The sequence below is a fragment of the Eleutherodactylus coqui genome, chromosome 5, assembly GCF_035609145.1.
Source record: "Eleutherodactylus coqui strain aEleCoq1 chromosome 5, aEleCoq1.hap1, whole genome shotgun sequence".
In the NCBI taxonomy this organism is placed as follows: Eukaryota; Metazoa; Chordata; class Amphibia; order Anura; family Eleutherodactylidae; genus Eleutherodactylus; species Eleutherodactylus coqui.
The window spans coordinates 14,797,025-14,821,785 of record NC_089841.1 but is presented as its reverse complement, the minus strand read 5'-3'; the positions used below and the strand labels follow the sequence as shown (position 1 = coordinate 14,821,785).

The 24,761-nt window shown below is 42.0% G+C and overlaps 1 protein-coding gene across 1 annotated transcript in view; it reads left to right on the top strand.

Moving 5' to 3' along the window:
* The window catches only part of LOC136629067 (zinc finger protein 585A-like), a 243,278-nt gene that overhangs the window by 181,061 nt on the left and 37,456 nt on the right, over positions 1-24,761 (top strand). Inside the window, exons 2-7 of the mRNA XM_066605189.1 lie at positions 7,058-7,169; positions 14,300-14,479; positions 14,562-14,685; positions 14,768-14,832; positions 15,306-15,408; positions 16,642-18,291. Coding sequence (XP_066461286.1) covers positions 7,092-7,169; positions 14,300-14,479; positions 14,562-14,685; positions 14,768-14,832; positions 15,306-15,408; positions 16,642-18,291 — 2,200 coding nt within the window. The 5' untranslated portion in view covers positions 7,058-7,091. The remainder of the gene's footprint in view (positions 1-7,057; positions 7,170-14,299; positions 14,480-14,561; positions 14,686-14,767; positions 14,833-15,305; positions 15,409-16,641; positions 18,292-24,761) is intronic.

The window sequence follows — 24,761 nt, the reverse complement described above, 5'->3', positions numbered from 1 at the left end:
TCGAGTCGTCCTGCTGAAAGGTGAAATTCCTCTTCATCTCCAGGTTTCCAGCAGAGAACTCAAGGTTTTGGGCCAGAATGGACGGATATTTGGGACTATTAGTAATTTCCTCCCTGTCACTAATGCCCCACTTCCAGATATACAGCCCCCCATAATGCTGCCCCCTCCATCTTCACTGCGGTTTTGGGGTCTTCTGCTGACAGCAGTGTTGGCTTTGTACCAGGCCGACCTTCTGGGATTCTGGCCGACAAGGTCCCCCTCGGTCTCCTCAGACAGTACACGTTCTCCACAGACTTGATGGAGGTTCTAGCAGAACATGGCCGGCTTGTATGTTCTCTGTTAGTAAAGTCTTGTCCCCTCCCCCACAGCCCCGACATATGAAGAACACGGGAGATGTCACATGACTACACAACCAGGACTCACTAGAAACTCCAGCAGCTCCTCTAGTGTTGCTGTTGGCCTCCTATAACAATTCTCTTTTAGGCTTTTCAGCAGTTTCTCAGGGACGTCCAGTTTTTGGTGATGTCACTTTTGGGCCATTAATCCCCTTCTTGCTGACGGTCTCCCCTGTGCTCCATGTTATATGTAATGTCTTGGAGATGTTTTGGCCCCTCCTCCTGACTGACTCCTTCCAACAAGCAGACCCTTTAATGTTCTGTAAGATCCTTACAGACCAACTAAGAAAATGTCAGGAAAATCCTCCTAGAAGAGTCAAACTTTATATGGGGGAACCCAGAATCCCTGTGTATAAAGGCAGCAGAGTGCTGACTGCTATCTAACAGAAGGTTACATGTGACTGCCCACATACCTCAGATGGGACAGTTTCCATCCTAAGCACATCAAAAAGTCCATTGTCTACAGCCAGGCCATCAGATACAACCGGATCTGCTCCAACCCAACAGACAGAGAGGAACATTTGTACCATCTTAAAAGAACATTTATAAATCAGGGCTACCATCCCACCTCAATTGATGACCAAATCACCAGAGCCACCAGGATACCCAGGAATCAACTACTCCAATACAAGGAGAAGGAAAGAAACAATCGTGTGCCTCTAGTAGTGACCTACAATCCGCAACTAGAGGTACTAAGGAAGACTGCAAGGAAACTCCACCATACCCTGCACAAGGATGACCGTCTGAAAACCATATTCCCGGACCCTCCGCTTCTGTGTTACAGGCAACCTCCTAACTTGAGGAACTTTATAATCAGGAGCACATTCCCCTCTGACACACAAAAAGGAACTTATCCCTGTAATGTAAGGAGCTGTAAGACCTGCTCACATATACTGACTGCGGACAGGATACGGATCCCCAACACACAGCAGGACTATAAGATCCCAGGGACATTTACATGTTCCTCGTCCAATGTTGTGTACCTGATTAGGTGCAGTAAATGTCCTGTTGGGGGTCTTTATGTTGGAGAAACAGGACAGAAACTGAAAGCCAGGATGAGATCTCATCGCCACACGATTGAACACAGAAAAAGAGAATTACCTGTGGCCGAGCACTTCTCTAACCATGGACATGACATAGGAGATATGAGAGTTTTGATATTGAAGGGTGGTTTCAAGTCACAAAACCACAGAAGAATTTGGGAATTTTGAGCTGAACATTTGGTTGTAAAATTTAAAAAGTTAACATTCAGTAAATTATAGGAATTGCACACCTTGAAAAGTAACTGCGCCTATGAGTCCTAGATGTTTCCTGGAAGCAGACAGCATACTGATTGATGGGCTGTGACATGTAGAATGGCGGCCTCCAGCGGGATGTGAGACACTAGGAGAGCTCCCACCTGTTGCGTTGGCTTGGTTTTCTCTTGCCTGGTGTTTGTGACTCTGCTGGCTGCCCTGCTGTCCCCGGGCCTTTTGGTTCCTGTTGTGGGGGGAGCAAGAGAGGGGAGAAGCGGAGGACAGTGATAGCAGAGTCTAGTTTGTTGTGAGTTCGGTCTGTCGTTTAACCAAGTTGCGATGACGAGATGAGAAGCCGGCGGTGCATGTACACTTCATGATGGCACTCGGGTATCTGCAAACGCTACTGCGAATTCTTTGCATTTTCCAGCTGCAATGTGTGACAATCAGGATGAAGCCTGAACTCTCTGAGCGGTTTCTAAGATGTGGCTGAGGAGCCGTTGAAGGTATACAACAAGATCTGGACGACTAATGGAATTAGGTGATTGTGATGCCAGTACCTGGTTTAAAAATGCTTAGTACTGATATAAAACTAACACATATGTAAGTAAACGACAGGCACACCATTTACTTTCAGGCACGTGGCTGTCTGCATTAATAAGCACTAGAGATGATCGAACGTGTCCGTTACGGACACTTACGCACCCGGACACCGGCTTTCCCGAACACTTCAGTGTTCGGGCGTAAATGTTCGGGGGCCGCCGGGGGGCGGGGGTCGCCGTGGCAGCGCGGGCGGCAGCAGCGGGGAACAGGGGGGAGGGGAGCCCTCTCTCTCTCCCTCTCCCCGCCGCACCCCCCCCCCCCCCCCGCGCTGCCACGGCGACCGCCGAACATTTTTCGCCCGAACACGGAAGTACTCGCAAAGTTCGGTGTTCGGGCGAAAAGGGGCGGAGCCGAACATGTTCGATCATCTCTAATAAGCACCAGAAATTGCATATACAACTTGAACAGTTTCACATTATGCACAGATAAGCAAACTTTGAGGAGGCATCTGAGATAAGGAAAGGCAAGCTAGAGAGACTGAATCTGACTGACTGACAACAACAAACCCTTTCATGCAACTAACCGTAATTTGCCAACCTGACATGACCTAACAATCTCCAGTACTTACAATATAGGACCCTCTGGAAAATCTGTGATTTTTGCAGCTTGAGACTTCTGTGGCTGCATTTTTGAATTGGAGCTGGAAGGCTGGCTTGAACAGATGCCAGGGTTGAAGGCAGGAGCTGAGTGTCAGTGAGTGCATAGAGGGTTTCTTGAAAGTTTACATAATTCATCTCTTATTATAAAGGGCAGAGGAGAAGGAAGCCTAGCTAGGATCATTCCTCCTGCCTATCATCATTATTTTGGTATGAAGGTAGGGGACCAGGATAAGTCATGGGCTCCACATATGTGTTGCAACTCTTATTCAGTTAAACTACAAAAATGGCTGAAAAATAAAAAATGATCTATTGCTTTTGCTGTGCCTATGGCTTGGCAGGAGCCTACAAACCATACGGATGACCGCTATTTCTGCTTAACTCCGTCTATAAAGGCAGGATTGTCAATGAAGAAAACAGGAACAGTACAATAACTGAATCTTCCATCTGCTATTCGACCTATTCCACATTCAGATAGTTTACCAGTTCCTACTCCACCCCAACATTATGAGCTTGAAGTAGAAAATAAAGAAAGTGTGGGAAAAGAAGAACCCAACAAGCCTTCCACATCCCATGACCCTGACTTTGAAGTAAAAGGTGATACGCAACACAGACTGAGTCAAGCGGAATTGTGTGATATCATTCAAGACCATGACTTTTTAAAGGAGAAGGCAGAACTTCTAGAGTCAGTAAATTCTGTGGCAAGTTAAAAGTTATCGCTGTACTCGTAGAAATGCAACGGGGGTGCACTAAATACTGTTGCTTTTTACGTATGTGGAACAGTAGGGATAGGAAATCACATTACATTTTAGCGGACTGGCCTGCAAAAAAAATTGACTCTATTGAGAAAAATGTTGTTGCCGAGCCTCTCGTGGACCCAAAAGATGTACTTCTTCCACCCCTTCGTATAAAGCTGGGTTTAATGAAAAATGTTGTCAAAGGCATGAACCAGGAAGCACAGGCATTTAAGTACTTAAGAGACAAATTTCCTAAATTGAGTGATGCAAAGGTTAAGGAAGATATTTTTGTTGGGCCACAAATTCGACAACTTGTAAAGGATCCTACGTTTGACCAAGTTTTGGAGGGAAAAGAAAAGGAAGCTCGGCAAGCCTTAAAGGGAGCTATTCATGGATTCTTAGGCAACAAAAGAGATAACTACTGTCAGTCGGTGACAGGATTTTTGGAAAAATACCATCAACTCGGATGTAACATGTCGCTTAAAATCTTTTTCTCCACTCCCACCTAGACTTTTTCCCCCCTAGTTGTGGAGCTGTCAGTGAGGAATACGGAGAAAGATTCCACCAGGATATTTATGTAATGGAACAAAGATATCAGGGCTGTTGGAATGAAGCAATGCTTGTGGATTACTGCTGGTCTGTGTGTAGGGATGCTCCAGAACTCACTTACAAGAGACAAGCCAAAAGAAAACGATCTCATGAAGTCACCACATGATTTTCTTCACACCGAACCTCCTGCCAGGAATTCTTCCATCAATTTAAAACTCTTAGAATGTAAATTTCATTAAAAAAAAATTAAAATGCACTTTGAATGTTGTTAGCATATGTAATTAAAATGTATCATTTTCTCTTAATCCGTTAAAATAACACACTTCCGCCTATTGTATATCACAGAAACTAGAGCTAATAAAATTTTTTTTGTCATATTCGTCTTTCTCACCCCAAAATTAGTAAGATTTGACTAATGAAGTTAAAACATTTCAAAATATTTTTTTGTTGGCCAGTGTTACACTAATTCAAATCTATTATAATTTAATTGATTATCATTGGTTGAAGAAACAAACACAATAAGAATATGCAAGATAAGGAATTTAGATGCCAGGCAAACACATGCAAGCGCAAGAGGCTCATACATGATTAACTTCTCAAAACACAAAAGTACAGTAATTATAAAAAATAAGTTGTTTAGAGAGAATATTTTGAAACCTGTGAAAACATGGAGAAGCACGTCGGCTTAACCTGCCAGCCAGAGCCCTGCCCTCGGTTATTCACTCAAGGCTTTTTGAGTTACTTTAATCATAAATCCTCTAAAAGAGGACAAATGAATATAATGAAAAGAGGCATAGAAGATGGCTACTAGAGATGAGCGAGCATACTTGTCCGAGCTTGATGCTCGTTCGAGTACTAGGGTGCTCGAGATGCTCATTACTCGAGACGAGCACCACGCGGTACTCGTCTCGATTAAACGAGCACTGACAATTGAATTCAATGGAGCCGGCAATACAGCCGGCTCCATTGAAAGCAATGGCCTGCCGGCGAGCGCGGGATGAATTGTCGCGAAGGGCTTAAATATATAAGCCCTTCCCTGCAATTCATCCAGAAATGTGTAAAAAAAAAAAATAAATATATATATACTCACCTTTTCCCGGCAGAACAATGTTAGCCCATTGAATTCAATGGAGCCGTCAATACAGCCGGCTCCATTAAAAGCAATGGGCTGTCGGCGATCGCGGGATGAATTGTCGGGAAAGGGTTAAATATATAAGCCCTTCCCTGCAATTCATCCAGAAATGTATAAAAATAAAAAATATATATATACTCACCTGGTCCCGGCAGACGGAGTTCAGCGCGGCCAGCGGCAGTCCTCCTGAACTGCTCGGAACAGCTGTGAGTAGTATTCAGCAGCCGGGGATTTAAAATCCCCGCCTGCTGAATGAGCTGCTTCTAATTGGTCACAGCCTGACCAATCAGAGGCAGATTCCACTCACACACCCATTCATGAATTTATGAATGGGTGTGTGACTGCTGCCTCTGATTGACTCAGCGGGACCAATCAGATGAGAGGCAGCAGTCACTCAGGTCTTCAACCTGCACATGGTAGGAAATGCAGCACCACTTATTGGATTGCAATATTCTTACAAGTCAAGTTCTGGATTTTTGCAAAGTTTTAAAGAGAAAAAAAAATTATGATTTCGGAAGAGGACATCCCTCTTGACCTCCTTCAGACCTTTCATATTCTCCACTCATGCAAGAATCCCAGGCTGAGGCTCATTCTATTCTTGAGGGTATCAAACATGACCATAAATTTGTACTCCCAAATTCTTCTGTGATGCTACGATTTGAAATATCCCTTCAGTATGATAACTCTCATCTGCTCTATGCTGTGTCCCTGCCCACAAAAATGTTTGTCCACAGTTAGTACAGTCTTTCCCTCTTCAATTGAGTGGCGATGAGATGTCATCCTGGCTCTCAGTTTTTGTCCTGTTTCCCCAATATAAAGCCCCCGACAGGACATTTACTGCACAGAATGAGGTACACAACATTGGACGTGGAACATGTAATGTTTTCGGGATAGTCCTGCTGTGTGTTAGAGATCCATATCCTGTCCGCAGTCAGTACATGTGAGCCATCAAAAGCCCATTTGTGGCCTCCACAAAACTTCTGGACTTGCTACCGGAGAACCCCAGGGTTGGAGTATTCCAAATGCGTCACAAACTACACAAAGCTGGCAACATATAAAAAAGACACATAGCTGTGTGTGTGTGTGTGTGTGTGTAATATATATATATATATATATATATATATATATATATATATATATATATATATTCATTCGTATCTTCTACCTACAAACGTATATATTTCCCTCTCAAAACAAGTTGTAGGAGTGAAAATTGAAGCCTGGAAGATTCTCTACAATACTAAAAAAATAACATATTCCATTTACATTTTATAGTGGAACCCCCCCCCCCCCCCCCCCACACACACACACACACACTAGTTTTTGGTTTTTTTTTAATGGTGGGTTTTTAGTACTTTCGGGTGGATGAGGCAGGTCTTAATGTCATTTGATTACACTGAAACTTTGAAATCTCAATTCTACTCCAATTGACAACTTTCTAGAGGTTCCCAACAGAGATATGCCATTTTTCCCCCCACTATGTCTTCCAACCACCCTAGTGTACACTGCAGAAACAAAACTCCACACACAGACGTCAAGATTTGTGGGGGAGGTTCCCCTATTTCACTGCACTTAAACATCCTTAAAAGTTGTTTAATAGATTAAATAGCACCACTGAAAAATACAAAAAAAACCCCAGACAGCTTCGCCAGTGATGAAAGTTGGGAGGACAGTCAAACTGCGAAAAAGGCCATGTCCTAAGGGGTTAATATATCCTCAAATGCTTCTCTTTCATTCTCTCTAGTACTTTCAGTGTTTTACATGGGATTTGTGCTTTTGATTATTATATTTTTATCATCTTTCCATTTAGGTCTAAGCAATATAGGATCCTCTGCTGTTCAAAGATGGAGAAGGACAGAAATAAGACTGCGGAGAGTGTATTAAATCTCACCCTAGAGGTACTGTTCCAGCTTACTGGAGAGGTGAGAGATTCTGATGAGGTCACATTACATCATTCTAATCTATGGTAATAACAGATGATGTCACATTACATCATTCTTATTTATGATTGTAACAGATGATGTCACTGGAGAGGGGAGAGATTCTGATGATGTCACATTACATCATTCTTATCTATGGTAATAACAGATGATGTCACTGGAGAGGGGGGAAATTCTAATGATATCGCATTACATTAACTTACCTTCCCCGCACTATTGAGGGAGTAAAAGAATGTAGGTTACCTATAAACACGGAGTTGGTGAGGGAACAGTTTCTTCCAAATACAAAAGCAAGCATCTCACCTGAATGCAACAGGGCAATCCTTCTTCAGTCTGCTGAAAGCATGTGTGAAGCCTTGGCTTGCTGCAAGTCCAAGCAGCAAAGAATATACTTCAGGAAAAAGGATAGGTTGCCAGCTTCTTCGCACATTTTCTTTCTTGACTGAATATTTATATTTAGAACATAAGTCACATAAATAGAAGTGCATTGAATAATCAAGTTGCAACCCCTTCACTTTTCGTATTTAGAACAGAAAGAATGGTCGTGCCAAATTTAATGTTTGTAAGACACCGGGAAGTTAGAGAATTAGATTAGGTACTTTACATGGGGAAGGGGGGGGGGTCAATATTTCTGCACTTAGCATTGCAATATCAAGTTGTGACCCCTTTACTTTTCCTATTTAAGACCTGAGTAATGCTCCTGCCAAATTTAATGTTTGTGTGGCATATGGAAGGTAGAGAATTAGTGGCAAGTCAGTCAGTCAGTCAGTGAGGGTTTTGACCTCTATATAGATATATTAAAATCTAGCACAACAAAATATATACACTACCGTTCAAAAGTTTGGGGTCACATTGAAATGTCCTTATTTTTGAAGGAAAAGCACTGTACTTTTCAATGAAGATAACTTTAAACTAGTCCTAACTTTAAACAAATGCACTCTATACATTGCTAATGTGGTAAATGACTATTCTAGCTGCAAATGCCTGTTTTTTTGTGCAAAATCTACAAAGGTGAATAGAGGCCCATTTCCAGCAACTATCACTCCAGTGTTCTAATGGTACAATGTGTTTGCTCATTGGCTCAGAAGGCTAATTGATGATTAGAAAATCCTTGTGCAATCATGTTCACACATCTGAAAACAGTCTAGCTCGTTACAGAAGCTACAAAACTTACCTTCCTGTGAGCAGATTGAGTTTCTGGAGCATCACATTTGTGGGGTCAATTAAACGCTCAAAATGGCCAGAAAAAGAGAACTTTCATCTGAAACTCGACAGTCTATTCTTGTTCTTAGAAATGAAGGCTATTCTATGCGAGAAATTGCTAAGAAATTGAAGATTTCCTACAACGGTGTGTACTACTCCCTTCAGAGGACAGCACAAACAGGCTCTAACCAGAGTAGAAAAAGAAGTGGGAGGTCGCGTTGCACAACTAAGCAAGAAGATAAGCACATTAGAGTCTCTAGTTTGAGAAACAGACGCCTCACAGGTACCCAACTGGCATCTTCATTAAATAGTACCCGCAAAACACCAGTGTCAACATCTACAGTGAAGAGGCGGCTGCGGGATTTTGGGCTTCAGGGCAGAGTGGCAAAGAAAAAGCCATATCTGAGACTGGCCAATAAAAGAAAAAGATTAAGATGGGCAAAAGAACACAGACATTGGACAGAGGAAGACTGGAAAAAAGTGTTGTGGACGGATGAATCCAAGTTTGAGGTGTTTGGATCACAAAGAAGAACGTTTGTGAGACGCAGAACAAATGAAAAGATGCTGGAAGAATGCCTGACGCCATCTGTTAAGCATGGTGGAGGTAATGTGATGGTCTGGGGTTGCTTTGGTGCTGGTAAGGTGGGAGATTTGTACAGGGTAAAAGGGATTCTGAATAAGGAAGGCTATCACTCCATTTTGCAACGCCATGCCATACCCAGTGGACAGCGCTTGATTGGAACCAATTTCATCCTACAACAGGACAATGACCCTAAACACACCTCCAAATTGTGCAAGAACTATTTACAGCAGAAGCAGGCAGCTGGTATTCTATCGGTAATGGAGTGGCCAGCGCAGTCACCAGATCTGAACCCCATTGAGCTGTTGTGGGAGCAGCTTGACCGTATGGTACGCCAGAAGTGCCCATCCAACCAATCCAACTTGTGGGAGATGCTTCTAGAAGCGTGGGGTGCAATTTCACAAGCTTACCTCAACAAATTAACAGCTAGAATGTCAAAGGTGTGCAATGCTGTAATTGCTGCAAAAGGAGGATTCTTTGATGAAAGCAAAGTTTGATGTAAAAACAATGTTATTTCAAATACAAATCATTATTTCTAACCTTGTCAATGTCTTGACTCTATTTTCTATTCATTTCACAACGCATGGTGGTGAATAAGTGTGACTTTTCATGGAAAACACAAAATTGTTTGGGTGACCCCAAACTTTTGAACGGTAGTGTATATATAATTTTTATTTTTTTTTGCTGCATTTTTGCTACATCTATATTGAGGCACTATGATTTTCTCTTTTCCTTATAGGGGGAGTCTGCTGTGAACTAGCCTATAACACCAATAGGGCTTTATGTTATAGTATAACTAATGTTATAAATAACCTTTCCATGTGTATGTAAGAACATGGCAAGTTGCAGATTATTCTAGAAATATGCTTAGGTAAAGTAGGTGTGGTATCCATGTGGTAGTGGAGGGGAGTGACACGGCTGGTCATCATCAAGAACCAGAGACATTCAGCTGTTTTTATTCTTTTAAAACTATGATGAGACTTAAATGAATTTAAGTCTCAAGGTCCAGATGAATTACATTCTAGGATAGTAAAGGAAGCAGCAGAGGTAATTGCTGAACCACTCGCCATAATCTTTAAAAAATCCTGAAGAACAGAAGTTTAAAAAAGGTCAAATGTTGTCTCTATTTTCAAAAAAGGGAAGAAACTACAGGCCTGTGAGTCTGATTTCTATACTGGGAAAGCTCTTTGAACACATTATTAAACAGCATGTACTTGTAACAAACAAGCCATGCCAGACAAATCTAATTTCCTTCTAGGACAGTATCACCGACTGGGTTGATCATGAAAATGCGATGGATATAGTATATCTTGACTTTAGTGAAGCATTGGACAAAGTATCTCATACCATCCTTATTGAAAAAATGACCAAATATGGGATTGACAAGACAACTGTTGGGTGGATTCATAACTGGCTGAGTGATCGTACTCAAAGAGTGGTCATAAATGGCTGCACATCCAAGTGGAAGAATGTATCAAGTGGGGTACCACAAGGCTCTGTCCTAGGCCCAGTGTTGGTCAACACTTTTATAAATGATCTGGAGAAGGGAATTGATGTCAAATTGATCAAATTTAGGTCGGCTGCATACGAGCGTGACGGGCTCCGCCGCGGAATATTCCGCGGCGAAGCCCGTCACGGCGCCCCCCAGAGGCCCCATACTTACCAGCGGATCTGCCGTTCTGGGTCCCGCATGACGTTTCCCCGCCCACCGCCGCCGCGTCACATGACACGCCCACCGCGTCACATGACGCGGCTGGCCGTGTCATGTGATGCGCCGGCCGCGTCATATGACACAGCGGCGGTAGGCAGGAAAGCGTTTTCACGCTATCTTCCGCTGTGTTACAGCAGGAGATAGCGTGAACGGACGGCTTCCATTGATTGCCATGGAAGCCATCAGCACGTACACCCGCGGCAAATAGAGCATGCCGCGAGTGAAAACGGGAGATTTCACGGTGCGGAATTCCGCGGTGGAATTCCGCACCGTGTGCCCTGAGCTATTAGGTTCAATAGAACCTAATAGCTGCGGGCAACGCAGCGGATTTTCGCCGCGAATTACGCGGCGGAAATCCGTTTGTGGGAAGGAGGCCTTACTGACAACACAAAGCTAGGAGGGATAGTTAACACTAGGGAAGAGAGAGCATTCAAAAAGATCTAGAAAAGCTTGCACAGTGGGCGGCGACTAACAGAATGGTATTTCATAAGGAAAATTGCAAAGTCCTACATCTAGGTAACTAAAATGTAAAAAAAGCACATAAAAATGGAAGGAATTGAGGTAAGTAATTTAGCACATGTGAAAAAGACTTGGTTATATCAATAGCCCTTCACTGTATAGGCAGTATTAAAGCTATAGTTCATTGATACAATTAAACACTTGCCAGCAGTCCACCATCAGGGCTGCTGGTTATGCTACTTTTGTTATTTTATAATATAAATCTTTTAATTTGTATAGTGCCGACTTATTCCACAGCGCTTTCAGGTGATTTATTTATTTGTTACCTCCCACCAAGCTGGCTACTCCTTTTACTTACCTTGGCAAAATGAAAGGCCTTGAGCCACGTACCACCTACTATTTGGGGATTGAACTTGCGACCTTCAGGTCGTCAGCGAGAGCTTAGCACTCTGCACCACACAGGACTCTTTCATTTCTTATAGCCTTATAGGTCGGGTTATTCAAACCCCTTCTTTTGCAGCTAGCATAGACAGCCTATCAGTTGTTAAGTGCTAGGGAGGTGGGTTTTAGGATTTTTTAGTTCTATTATGGACCTATTTGCTTTCATAACTTCAGTCGTTAGGGATTAACCATTGAGTTTTTTCCAATCTAGGAGATCTATGGGGTTACTGATAAACTGCGTCCTTCAGGGAAATGCATTGAACCAATGAAAGTAGGAATTTAATTGAATCATTGAATCTATGAACCAGCATACTTTTGGGAGCTGTGGCTATATAGCCTAAATATTATTTTGGAGATGGTTTGAATATTAATGAGACTACTATCTTTCTATCTATACAGATTAGACTTCCTCTTTACCGACCCTCTTCTCTTATCCCTGGATGTTATTGTTAACAGGGATATTTGTGGTAAAAGGGTTCTTATCTATACCTCAGCATAGGAGACAAATCAGGGTTTGCTGTTGTCGGGCCACTAAAAAAATAAGGCTCACTGTTCTTTACCCCTGGGCTCTTCTAATCTCCTTGGTGTGGCTGGGTCTACCTATTTGGCTTTCTTCTTGTTTTATGTGCTTCTCCAGGTGCGAACGTTCTCCCCATGAACCATCTTTTTTGAGTTCACTATATGAATTTGGGATTATCGTGTCACTTTTTTGTCCACTTGAACCCCTATTTTAATGGCATCTATAAAATGTTGTTGTAATGCTGTCTACTGTGAAGGGCTATATGCTGATAATAGACTTTTTTCTGCTTCAGTGAATTTGGGTATATTAACCCCTTAGTGACGGAGCTCTTTTGCTTTTTTCCATTTTCGTTCTTTCCTCCTCCCTTTTAAAAAATCGTAGCTCATTTATTTATCCATCAACATCGCTGTATGAGGGCTTGTTTTTTGCGGGAAGAGTTGTATTTTTCAATGGCACTATTTATTGTACCATATAATGTACTAAAAACTTTTAAAAATTTCCAAGTGGGGAGAAATGGAAAAAAACGACATTCCACCATCTTTCGTTGCGTCCTGTTTCTACGGCGCACAAACTGCAACAAAAATGACCTGATATCTTTATTCTATGGGTCAGTACGATTTATACGATACCAAACTTGTATAGTTTTTTTTTTTTTTTTGCTGTACTACTTTTTTTTTGTGTCCATTTTCTGCGCACAATAACTTTTTTTATTTTTCCGTCGACATGGGGCTCATTTTGTGTGGTACGTCTTTTTGTTTCCGTTTGTACCATTTTTGTATACAATTGACGTTTTGATCGCTTTTTATTACATTTTGTCCTGGATATAGTGTAGTGCATTTCTGTCATTCTGGGTTTTTTTCGTACCACGTTCAGCGTGCGGGGAAAATGATGCATTATTTTTACACTTTCTTTTAGTCCTCCTAGAGGACCACAACCAGCAATTCTTTGATCCCTCCTGCAGTATAACGTAATGCTATAGCATTACGTCATACTGCTTTTTGACAGGCAGTCTATCAAGCCACCCCACGGGGATGGCTTGATAGGCAGTCTTCTAAGGCAGCCCTGGGGCCTTTTAGAAGGCCCCCGGCTGCCATAACACCTGCACGGCTCTCCCTGATCTCACCGGGGGGGCCCGTACGGGTCCCCCGTAGATCGTCCGAGGGATTTAAATGCCGCTGTCAGAATTGACAGTAGCATTTAAAGGGTTAAACTCGGTGATCAGCCGTACAGCTGATTGCAGCTATTGCCTGTGGATGTCAGCTGTAATTAACAGCTGACACCCGCGCTGTGTGGAGGGAGATAGTGGCACTATCTCCCTCCATACATGTCCCGCAATGGCAGGACGTAAAACACCATGGGGCCATCACTAAGGGGGTTAATAGATCATAAACTGAACATGAGTCAACAATGTGATGTAACAGCAAAAAAGGCAAGCAGAATCCTAGGATTTATTAAGAGAAGCATAGCGTCTCGATCATGTGAGGTAATTATCCCCCTCTACTCTTCCTTTGTCCGACCTCCTCTGGAATACTCTGTCCAATTCTGCACACTCCAATTAAAAAAAGACATAGACAAACCGGCGTTAGTTTAAAGAAAAGCTACTAGGATGGTGGGCAGTTTGCGAATCATGTCCTATGAGGAACAGTTAATGAATTTGGGAACACATTTATCTCGCAAAAAGAAGGCAGAGAGGAGATTTAATAGCAGTCTACAAATATCTGAAGAGCTGTCACACTGCAGAGGGGTCAGCCCTATTATTTGCACAAGGAAAAACTAGAAGCAATGGGATGAAACCGAAAGGGAGGAGACACAGATTAGATATTAGTAAAAGCTTTTTGACAGTAAGAGTGATCAATGAGTGGAACAGGTTACCTCGAGAGGTGGTGAGTTCTCCTTCAATGGAAGTTTTCAAACAGAGGCTGGACAGACATATGTCTGGGATGATTTAGTGACCATGCATTGAGCAGGGGGTTGGACCTGAGGACCCTAGAGGTCCTTTCCAACTCTACCATTGTATGATTCTATGATACATCATTCTTATCTATGGTAATACCAGATGATGTCACTAGAGAGGGGAAAGATTCTGATGATGTTACATTATTTCATTCTTGTATATGGTAATGACAGATGATGTCACTGTAGAGGTGATGGACTCTGGAAATAACTGTAGTAATCTTTTAGTAAATCCCCATATACAGGATTACACAGTAGTGAAGAAGACCTCTAGTGATGGCTGTCGAGCCCCTGTGTGCGATGGAGGGGGAAGACCCCTGAGCCCAATGCCGGGGTCCCCACCGCACCCCCTGATACATGAGGACATCAATGTACAGAAGATTCTAGAACTCACCAACAAGATGATTGAGCTGCTGACTGGAGAGGTGACGCTGCAGGGAATGCTGGGACATTATACAGTAACAGCACTGGAGGCTTCTGGGTGATGACTGTATATTGTGTTGTCAGGTTCCTATAAGGTGTCAGGATGTCGCTGTCTATTTCTCCATGGAGGAGTGGGAGTATTTAGAAGGACACAAGGATCTGTACAAGGACGCCATGATGAAGACCCACCAGCCGCTCCCATCACCAGGTATTAGACAGGACTAAATCCACGGGGACTTTATTATCTGTATATAAAGAATGACTTCAGTGTCCGTCTGTGTTTCCTGCAGTTCCATCCAGTAAGAGAAGAACCCCAGAGAGATGTCCCCGTCCTCTTCTTCCACAGGACCATCAGGTAGATGGAGATGTCCCTCTGATCTGTAGAAGACTGTGAAGCTCTTGTCTTCAGTTTTATGTCTTCTCCTTGTGTGATGAGGCCGGTGGAGATGGCAGGATTACCGCTGACCAGAGACCTTTCATCTTGTCTGGATCTTCTCCCAGTGTTCTGGCAGTGAAGACTGCTGGTGGGAATAAGGAGCCAACAGGTTGGATTTATATCTATCTGCTCCTTTATCCCCCCCGAGACAAGCAGCGCATGTGTCTGGTAGACGCTGATCTCCTCCACTGAGACAACGTGTCTAGCCATGCCGGATATACATGTGTATGAGGATCCTGAGGGGTCATTGAGCCACCATGAATTATCTATGTCCGGCTTCTAGACTGGCAGTTAGGTGGCTCAGATAATTACTCCTGTCCAGTCATTATGTCATAAACCTTCCACATGACTTCTCCAATCATCTGCTGACTTTTACAATATTTGTCTCACAGCTTTTGTATCCGGATGAAGATCTGACCAATATTAATACTACAGAGACAAATGTGAGGGGCGATCAGCCGTGTAAAGAGGAGATTCCTACAGGTAACCGCCCAGGTGAGTAGTAACCACTAAATACAGCAGAGAAGAGTCACAGATTCTCCTCAGTCACCGGCTGCAGATAGTTATGTAGATTTATAAGCTCTGGGATCTGTCAGATTTTCCGCTGTATATTCCCCCTTTCAGCCGGAGTACAAACTAAATATGGCTGACAATGTGATATGTTATAGGAGATAACACAGGATGGGCATTTATAATATGGATGGGGAATATATGTGGGAGTCTTTCTTCATCATCTGCTGTCAGTATAAATCGGGGAAAAGTGCCGAATTTTCAGTTCAAAACCAATAGCTGCTATTGGTCTCCTATGATATTACTATGTGCTAACACAATAGAACATGGAGCCATAGACCCAGATAACAGAATGCTGAGGGTGGAGACCTAGACCCAGAATTTGGAGATTTGAAGGTTACTGCTGTGAGTGTCAAGAATTTTGCTCAAAAGGGACTTGAAGAAAATCATGCTTTAAAAGATCTCCCAGGGCCCCCATATTATTATATTCAGTTACATTCAGATTTGCAGTTTTTGGTGATGTTTTTTGCACATCAACATCAGGAATAGAAGGAAAAACATGACGAACGTGTCTTGCATTTTAACAGAAGATGACATTTGCTAATATGGTATCTGAGCTGAGAGCTTTGTTTGAAGACTCTGTTATAGATCCAGTAAAATAGTGGCCAAAATACTGTAGCCTACTGCACTGTCTTGTCCAGGACATATCAGCGGGCATGCCTGAAGCCGGATGGACCACATTGTAGTCTGTTTAATTGGTATGTAATAGATTTGGCACTTTTTTGTTTTCTATTGTTAGTATTCTAGTATGGATCTAAACAACATAAGGTTGCAGGAAAGAACTGCAAAAGAATGGCCTGGTTGCCACCTGACTTGTAGTACTGAACTGTTTTCAACAAATCTAATCCTCTTTATATAGCGCATCAAAATTCTGCAGCACTTTACATCACTTGACATCTTGGGTTCTGATAGCATGTTTTTTCAAGTATAATAATCTTTATTTGTATAGCGCCAACATATTCCGCAGCGCTTACAAAGACCTAGGGAATACAGAAAGACAAAAGTACAAAAAGTGTGGGAGGAAACCAATTCAAACGCAGGAAAAACATGCAAACTCCATGCAGATGTTGTCCATAGTGGTAACCATAAAGCTACTGTGCTGTCTAATAATATCAATATAACTTGTAAAATAGTAAAATTATTATTTTTTTTTTGCAGATGATGGTATCAGTATCTCAGAGGGACAACTGATATCTGCAGATTGTAAAGCAGAAGATTGTAGTATCACACAATATACAGATGAAGAACCTGCTATTATCCCAGATGTGCCCTCAGCCCTTCATAGCAAAAATCCATCATCTGCTCCTCTTATGCAGGTTCCATCTTCTGATTTATCACAGACTGATAAGGAAAATCACAGCATGGGAAAACATCAAAGAGCTCACACAGAGGAGAATCCATTTTCGTGTTTAGAATGTGGGAAAAGTTTTAATCAGAAAACAAATTTTGTTACACATCAGAGAATTCACACAGGGGAGAAGCCATTTTCGTGTTTACAATGTGGGAAAAGTTTTAATCAGAAAACAAATCTTGTTACACATCAGAGAATTCACACAGGGGAGAAGCCATTTTCGTGTTTAGAATGTGGGAAAAGTTTTAATCAGAAAACAAATCTTGTTACACATCAGAGAATTCACATAGGAGAGAAGAGATTTTCATGTTCAGAATGTCGGAAATGTTTTGCAATGAAATCAGATCTTGTTACACATAAGAGAACTCATACAGCAGAGAAGCCATTATCATGTTCAGATTGTGGGAAATATTTCACAAAGAAATCAGATCTTGTTACACATCAGAGAATTCACACAGGAGAGAAGGCATTTTTCTGTTCAGAATGTGGGAAATATTTTAAAAGCAAACAAATTCTTGTTATACATCAGAGAATTCACACAGGGGAGAAGCCATTTTCATGTTCAGAATGTGGGAAATGTTTTATAGACAAATCACGTCTTGTTACACATCAAAGAATTCACACAGGGGAGAAGCCATTTTCATGTTCAGAATGTGGGAAATGTTTTCAAAGGAAATCAAATCTTCTTTCACATAAGAGAACGCACGCAGGAGAGAAGCCATTTTCATGTTCAGAATGTGGGAAATGTTTTCCAAGGAAATCAAATCTTCTTTCACATCAAAGAATTCACACAGGGGAGAAGCCATTTTCATGTTCAGAATGTGGGAAATGTTTTCCAAGGAAATCAAATCTTCTTTCACATAAGAGAACGCACGTAGGAGAGGAGCCATTTTCATGTTCAGAATGTGGGAAATGTTTTATAGAGAAATCATGTCTTGTTTCACATAAGAGAATTCACACAGGGGAGAAGCCATTTTCATGTTCAGAATGTGGGAAATGCTTTACACAGAAATCATATCTTGTTACACATAAGAGAATTCACACAGAAGAGAAGCGGTTTTCATGTTCAGAATGTGGGAAATGTTTTATAGACAAATCACATCTTGTTAGACATCAAAGAATTCACACAGGGGAGAAGGCATTTTCATGTTCAGAATGTGGGAAATGTTTTATAGACAAATCACATCTTGTTAGACATCAAAGAATTCACACAGGGGAGAAGGCATTTTCATGTTCAGAATGTGGGAAATGCTTTTCAAGGAAATCACTTCTTGTTACACATCTGAGAATTCACACAGGGGAGAAACCATTTTCATGTTCAGAATGTGGGAAATGTTTTCCAAGGAAATCACATCTTCTTAGACATCAGAAACTTCACACAGGGGAGAAACCATTTTCATGTTCAGAATGTGGAAAATGTTTTATTCAGCAAACAAGTCTTGTAAGACACAAGAGAGGTCACACACAGAATTAGCCATTTTCTTTAACTCATGTTATTTACAAATTGTAAAAAAATTATAGCAGCTACTAAGTGATGTCTTATGCAATAAAACCAGTAAATTATGATTATTGTAGGTAATTACCAATGATTATCTGTTATTCAAAAGCAAATGTACTTCAGATAACCTGCCCTATTAATCATTGCATCTTTCATAGTAACCTCTTAATGACGAGCCTATTTTGTAGTTTAAGGACTAAGTGATTGTTATTGTGGCACTGCAAGAGCCATTATTCATGGAAAACCACATGAGGGCTTGCTCTTTTGGGACAAGTTGTACTTTTCAATGGAACCGGGGGCACATGTCCTATTTTGTGTAACTTTTATTAGAAACATTTTTGGGAGGAGGTGAAAAAACCTCTTTTAGAAAATCGATTCAGTAATAGTAACACATTAATTTTCTTCCTGGAGCTGCATGATTACATAAAGAAAAACAATTGAATCTGAATGGCCGCTTTCTAAGGTCGATAACATTTTTATTTTTGTGGTAATGCAGTTATATGAGGTCTTGTTTTATGTGGGAAGAGTGTAGTTTTTATTGGTATCAGTTTGAGGTACATGTGACTTTTGGATAGCTTTTATTAAGTTTTTTGGGAGAGAAATGAAAAGAGAAATAGCAGTTCTGGTGTCAGTTTTTACAATTATTTTACGGTGTTCATCCTGTGCGATTAAATAACTAACAATATTTCAACTGTCTGGGTCGTAGTGGATGCTGTAATACCTATTTTGTGTTGCTTTATAAGAATGTTATTTGGTATTTTAATTATTTTAAAAGGGTTTGGTGGGAAAAAAAGGCAATTTTTAAGAACTTTTTTCTGTTTAAATTACACTTTTTTGATGCTATTTTTTTAGTCCCTTAAGGGGACTCGAAGATGCAATAGTTTAAGTACTACGATTGCACTACACAAGCAATTTAATGTACTTTCTACCAAGCCCATGGCAGCAACCTATTAGACCCCACTGGAGGTGGGGTCTCATAGGTTGACTTGTATAGCAGAAAAGGGAGGCCTTTGTCAGCTTTCTGTCTGCCATGGGAACCCATTGATACTTTGTGATTGTGTTGTGGGGAGCTGATGGCTGACAGAAAGGGCCCCCTCCCACTGTCATCTGCTTACATGCTGCAGTTGTTATTGATTGTGGCAAGTAATGGGTTACACTGGCAGGATCTGAAGTTTCTCTGCTATTGGCTGTTTAAGCTGTCTGGCTGGCAGTTATCAGCCAAGCCACTGCCTTAAAAGGATGTATGTGCAAATTGAAAGCCCTTTAGTGAGGTCAGTATTCCCTACCAGTGGTTTGAGGGTAAAAGGTGTCCTCAAACCACTGGTGAGGAATACAACCAGCTACTTGCAGGACACCATGGACCATCCAATCAACTGTCAACCGTAGGTCCCTTCCCCAATGGCACCATCCTGGCCACCATGGATGTGGAATCCTTATATACTAATATCCCAAACAAAGATGGACTCACCGCCTGCCAAGCACACCTTGAGGCGAACGAGGTTGCCCCTGAATCGATGTTATAACTCCCAAGATTCATTGTCACACACAATTATTTCTCCTTTGGCAAAGAGATATTCCTGCAACTCACTGGAAGTGCCATGGACAGTAAAGTGGCACCGCAGTATGCCAGGCTTTTCATTCCAAAACTGGAGAGTGACTTTCTGGCCTCCTGCTCCAGCAAACCACTGACCTACTTCTGTTAAATTGATGACATCATAATCCATCTGGACAGTATTGAACAAGAGCTAAAAAATTGCATGAGGGACTTACCATAAAACTTTTAAGAATTTCCATACAGACATCCCTATGCTGGAAACCAATTGATCAGCCCACATACATCAGATGGGGCAGTTGCCATCCTAAGCACATCAAAAAGTCCATTGTCTACAGCCAGGCCATCAGATATAACTGGATCTGCTCCAACCCAACAGACAGATAGCAACATTTATACAATATAAGCAGAAACCAAAGAGTGGCAACAGCACGCAAAATACATTTAGCTCAGAAGTCTACATATTATATATACGCACATATACATACTCGCCACTAATTCTCTAACTTCCCGATGTCATGCAAACATGAAATTTGGCAGGAGCATTCTTTAGGCCCTAAATAGGTAAAGTAAAGGGGTCGCAACTCGAAAATTCACTGCTAAGTGCAAAAGTATTGGCGCCCCTGTGCAATGTACCCAGTCTAATTCTCTAACTTCTTGATGTCGTACAAAAACAAAATTTAGCACAACCATTCTTTAAATCATGCATAGGAAAAGTAAAAGGGGTCATAACTTGATTATTCAATGTTAAGTGCAAAAGTATTGGCACCCCTGTGTAATGTACCAAATCTAATTTTCTAACCTCCTGAGGTCGTGCAAACATGAAATTTGGCAGGAGCAACACTGTGATCCATTGACAACATGCAAAGGAGTTTGCTGCTCACTGAGCAGACTCTCGCTGGGGTAGAGGCGGGGGCAGATGGTAGTACGGAAGAGCAGGGGAAGCAGGCAGTCAGCTGGGTGACAGATAGGAGGAGTAGAGTGAAGAGAACCAGGGAGGCTAGTCCTAAACTGGCACAACCGAACAATTTTGCAAAGTTGGCAGATGAGGGGATGCCATTACAGAGCCAGCACTGCTACAGCACAACATGCCCTCTGAATGCCAGGGAGATGACTGCTCCAGTGAGATGGGGACGGGGAGCGCTTGGCAGGCTAGACAGGTCCTAGTGGTGGGGGGACTCAATTATAAGAGGGACAGATAGGGCAATCTGCCATAAAGACCAGGATCGTCGAATGGTGTGTTGTCTTCCTGGCGCTCGAGTTTGACACATCATGGATCGGATTGACAGATTACTGGGAGGGGCTGGTGAGGATCCAGCGGTCATGGTGCACATTGGCACCAATGAACAAATTAGAGGAAACGTGGCTTGATGAGAAGTGCGATTGGGTGGTAAATATACAGGGTTACAACCTCTTCAGAAGAGACCGTGGAAACCAGAAAGGAGGAAGGGTATGTCTGTACGTTAAATCCTACTTAATGCCGAGGCTACTGGAGGATATGGGGGTAGGAGATGAACAGAGTGAATCTTCATGGGTAGAAATACAGGGGGGAAAAAATTAACAAAATCCTGATTGGAGTTTTCTATAGGTCACCAAAAGCAACAGAAGATACTGAAACATTACTAGTAAGGCAGATAGAAGAGGTGTCAATCCGCAACTTAGTAATCATGTGGGACTTTAATTATCCGGATATAATATGGGATAAAGATACCTACAAATCTCATAGCGGTGATAAATTCTTGAGAACAATTAAAGATAACTACCTTATCCAACTTGTGCGGGAGCCAACTAGAGGGAGGGCCACTCTGGACTTAGTATTAACTAACAAACCGGACCGAATAATGGGGGTACACGTTGAGGGGCACCTCGGGAACAGTGACCACAATATAATTAACTTCCAGCTGTCATTCAATAAGAAGCCTTATCAGGGAGTGACAAATAAACTAAACTTTAGTAAAGCAAAATTTGATCAGCTTAGAACTAGTATCGGTAAAATTAATTGGGACAACAGCCTCAAAAATATCAGTACAGACAACAAATGGGAAAAGTTTACAAAGATCCTAATCACCTCATGTGAGCAGTTCATACCCTTTAAAAATAAAAGAACTTTAAGTAAAAGGAAACCAATGTGGCTTGACAAGACTGTAAGGGGGGCAATAAACGAAAAAAAAAAAAAGCGTTTAACCCCTTGAGTGGCGGGTTTCCTACCACAGTGTTGTACCCATCAGGGCAGGTTTTATTAAATGGTCTAATCATTGAATTTCAACTAATTTTGCAGCGGGGAAGAACGGAGGGGAGATCTCTCTTTTCCCCCCCTCTCCCCCCTGCTGACTGCCACAACTCACCTGTCACCCGTGGCGGCACCCGAACCTTCTCTGCCAAGCTGGGAGATACTCGCTAAGGACAATGCTCGATCGAGCAATTGTCCTTAGCGAGTATGCTCGCTCATCTCTAGTCACAACTCGAGTATTCAATGCTAAGTGCAAAAGTATTGGCATCTCTATGTAATGTACCTAATCTAATTCTCTAACTTTCCGATGTCATACAAACATGAAATTTGGCATGACCATTCTTTGGGTCCTAAATCAGAAAAATAAGGGGATCACAATTCAATTATTCAATGCTAATTGCAATAGTAAGTGCACCCCTATATAATTTAACTTCTCATTGTCGTACAGGCATGAAATTTGGTGCGAACATTCTTTAGGTCCTAAGTAAGGAAAGTGGGAGTCGTGGCACATTCCGCAGACAGACATCGTTACATGCACCCTGAGGGGAATTTAATGCTCCTCTATGTGTATACATATTTTATTCCTTGGTTACTTTAAAGTAACCTTGACTTCTTAAAATTTTCCATGTAAACACCTGTATCAAATTAACTCAGGCAAGGCTGGGTATATCAGCTAGTACCTATAATAAATACTCTAACCACATAAAATAATGCAGAGGTCTTGGTACATAATTTGATCAAATCATATTGGCCCATCTAGCAACGTCCGGGTGAGCAAGCTTTCAGATGGGTCCCAAAGGTAATACCAGGTGGTTTAATCTTAACCTGGGAAAAATAGGTACCTACCTCTAAGAATGCTCCTCTATTGGGACTTAGCCCACAACTAAAACCTGGGAAGGTAAAATACCATTTATATGGTCCAATAGAAGGGGCAGAAGGTAAATGGATGGCACGCATGCGCAACCAGGTGGAGGCAGCCACAGCTCCACAATATTTGTACAAAAAAAGGATAAAATAGGTCAGCACTTCCCAATAGAAATCTATAGGTGCATGTTAAACCATGGCTGCAACATACAGTGGGAAAAAAAGTATTTAGTCAGATACCAATTGTACAAGTTCTCCAACTTAAAAAGATGAGAGAGGCTTGCAATTGACTTTCTAGGTAGACCTCAACTATGAGAGAAAACATGAGAAAACGCATCCGGAAAATCACATTGTCTGATTTTTAACGAATTTATTTGCAAATTATGGTGGAAAATAAGTATTTGGTCACCTACAAACAAGCAAGATTTCTGGGTCTAACAGACCTGTAACTTCTTAATTATGAGGCTCCTCTGTCCTCCACTCATTACCTGTAGTAATGGCACCTGTTTGAACTTATCAGTATAAAAGACACCTGTCCACAACCTCAAGCAGTCACACTCCAAACTCCACTATGGTGAAGACTAAAGAGCTGTCGAAGGACACCAGAAACAAAATTGTAGTACTGCACCAGACTGGGAAGACTGAGTCTGCAATAGGCAAGCAGCTTGGTGTGAAGAAATCAACTGTGGGAGCAATAATTAGAAAATGGAAGAGATACAGGACCACTGATGATCTCTCTCGATCTGGGGCTTCACGCAAGATCTCACCCCGTGGGGTCAAAATGATCACAGGAACCGTGAGCAAAATTCCCAGAACCACACGGGGGAACCTAGTGAATGATCTGCAGAGAGCTGGGACCAACGTGACAGAGTCTACCATAAGTAACACACTACACCGCCAGGGACTCAGATCCTGCAGTGCCAGACGTGTCCCCCTGCTTAAGCCAGTACATGTCCGGGGCCGACTGAAGTTTGCTAGAGAGCATTTGGATGATCCAGAAGAGTATTGGGAGAATGTCATATGGTCAGATGAAACCAAAGTAGAACTGTTTGGCAGAAACACAACTTGTCGTGTTTGGAGGAGAAAGAATGCTGAGTTGCATCCAAAGAACACCATACCTACTGTGAAGCATGAGGGTGGCAACATCATGCTTTGGGGATGTTTCTCTGCAAAGGGACCAGGAAGACTGATCCGTATACAAGAAAGAATGAATGGGGCCATGTATTGTGAGATTTTGAGTGCAAACCTCCTTCCATCAGCACTGAAGATGAAACGTGGCTGGGTCTTTCAGCATGACAATGAGCCCAAGCACACTGCCAGAGCAACGAAGGAGTGGCTTTGTAAGAAGCATTTCAAGGTCCTGGAGTGGCCTAGCCAGTCTCCAGATCTCAACCCTATAGAAAACCTTTGGAGGGAGTTGAAGGTCCGTGTTGCCCAGCGACAGCCCCAAAACATCACTGTTCTTGAGGAGATCTGCATGGAGGAATGGGCCAGCATACCACCAACAGTTTGTGCCAACCTTGTGAGGACTTACAGAACACGTTTGACCTCCTTCATTGCCAATAAATGATATATAACAAAGTATTGAAATTAACTTTTGTTATTGACCAAATCCTTATTTTCCACCGTAATTTGCAAATACATTCTTTAAAAATCAGACAATGTGATTTTCTGGATGTGTTTTCTCATGTTGTCTCTCATAGTTGAGGTCTACCTATAAGGTTAATTACAGGGCTCTCATCTTTTTAAGTGGGAGAACTTGTACAATTGGTATCTGACTAAA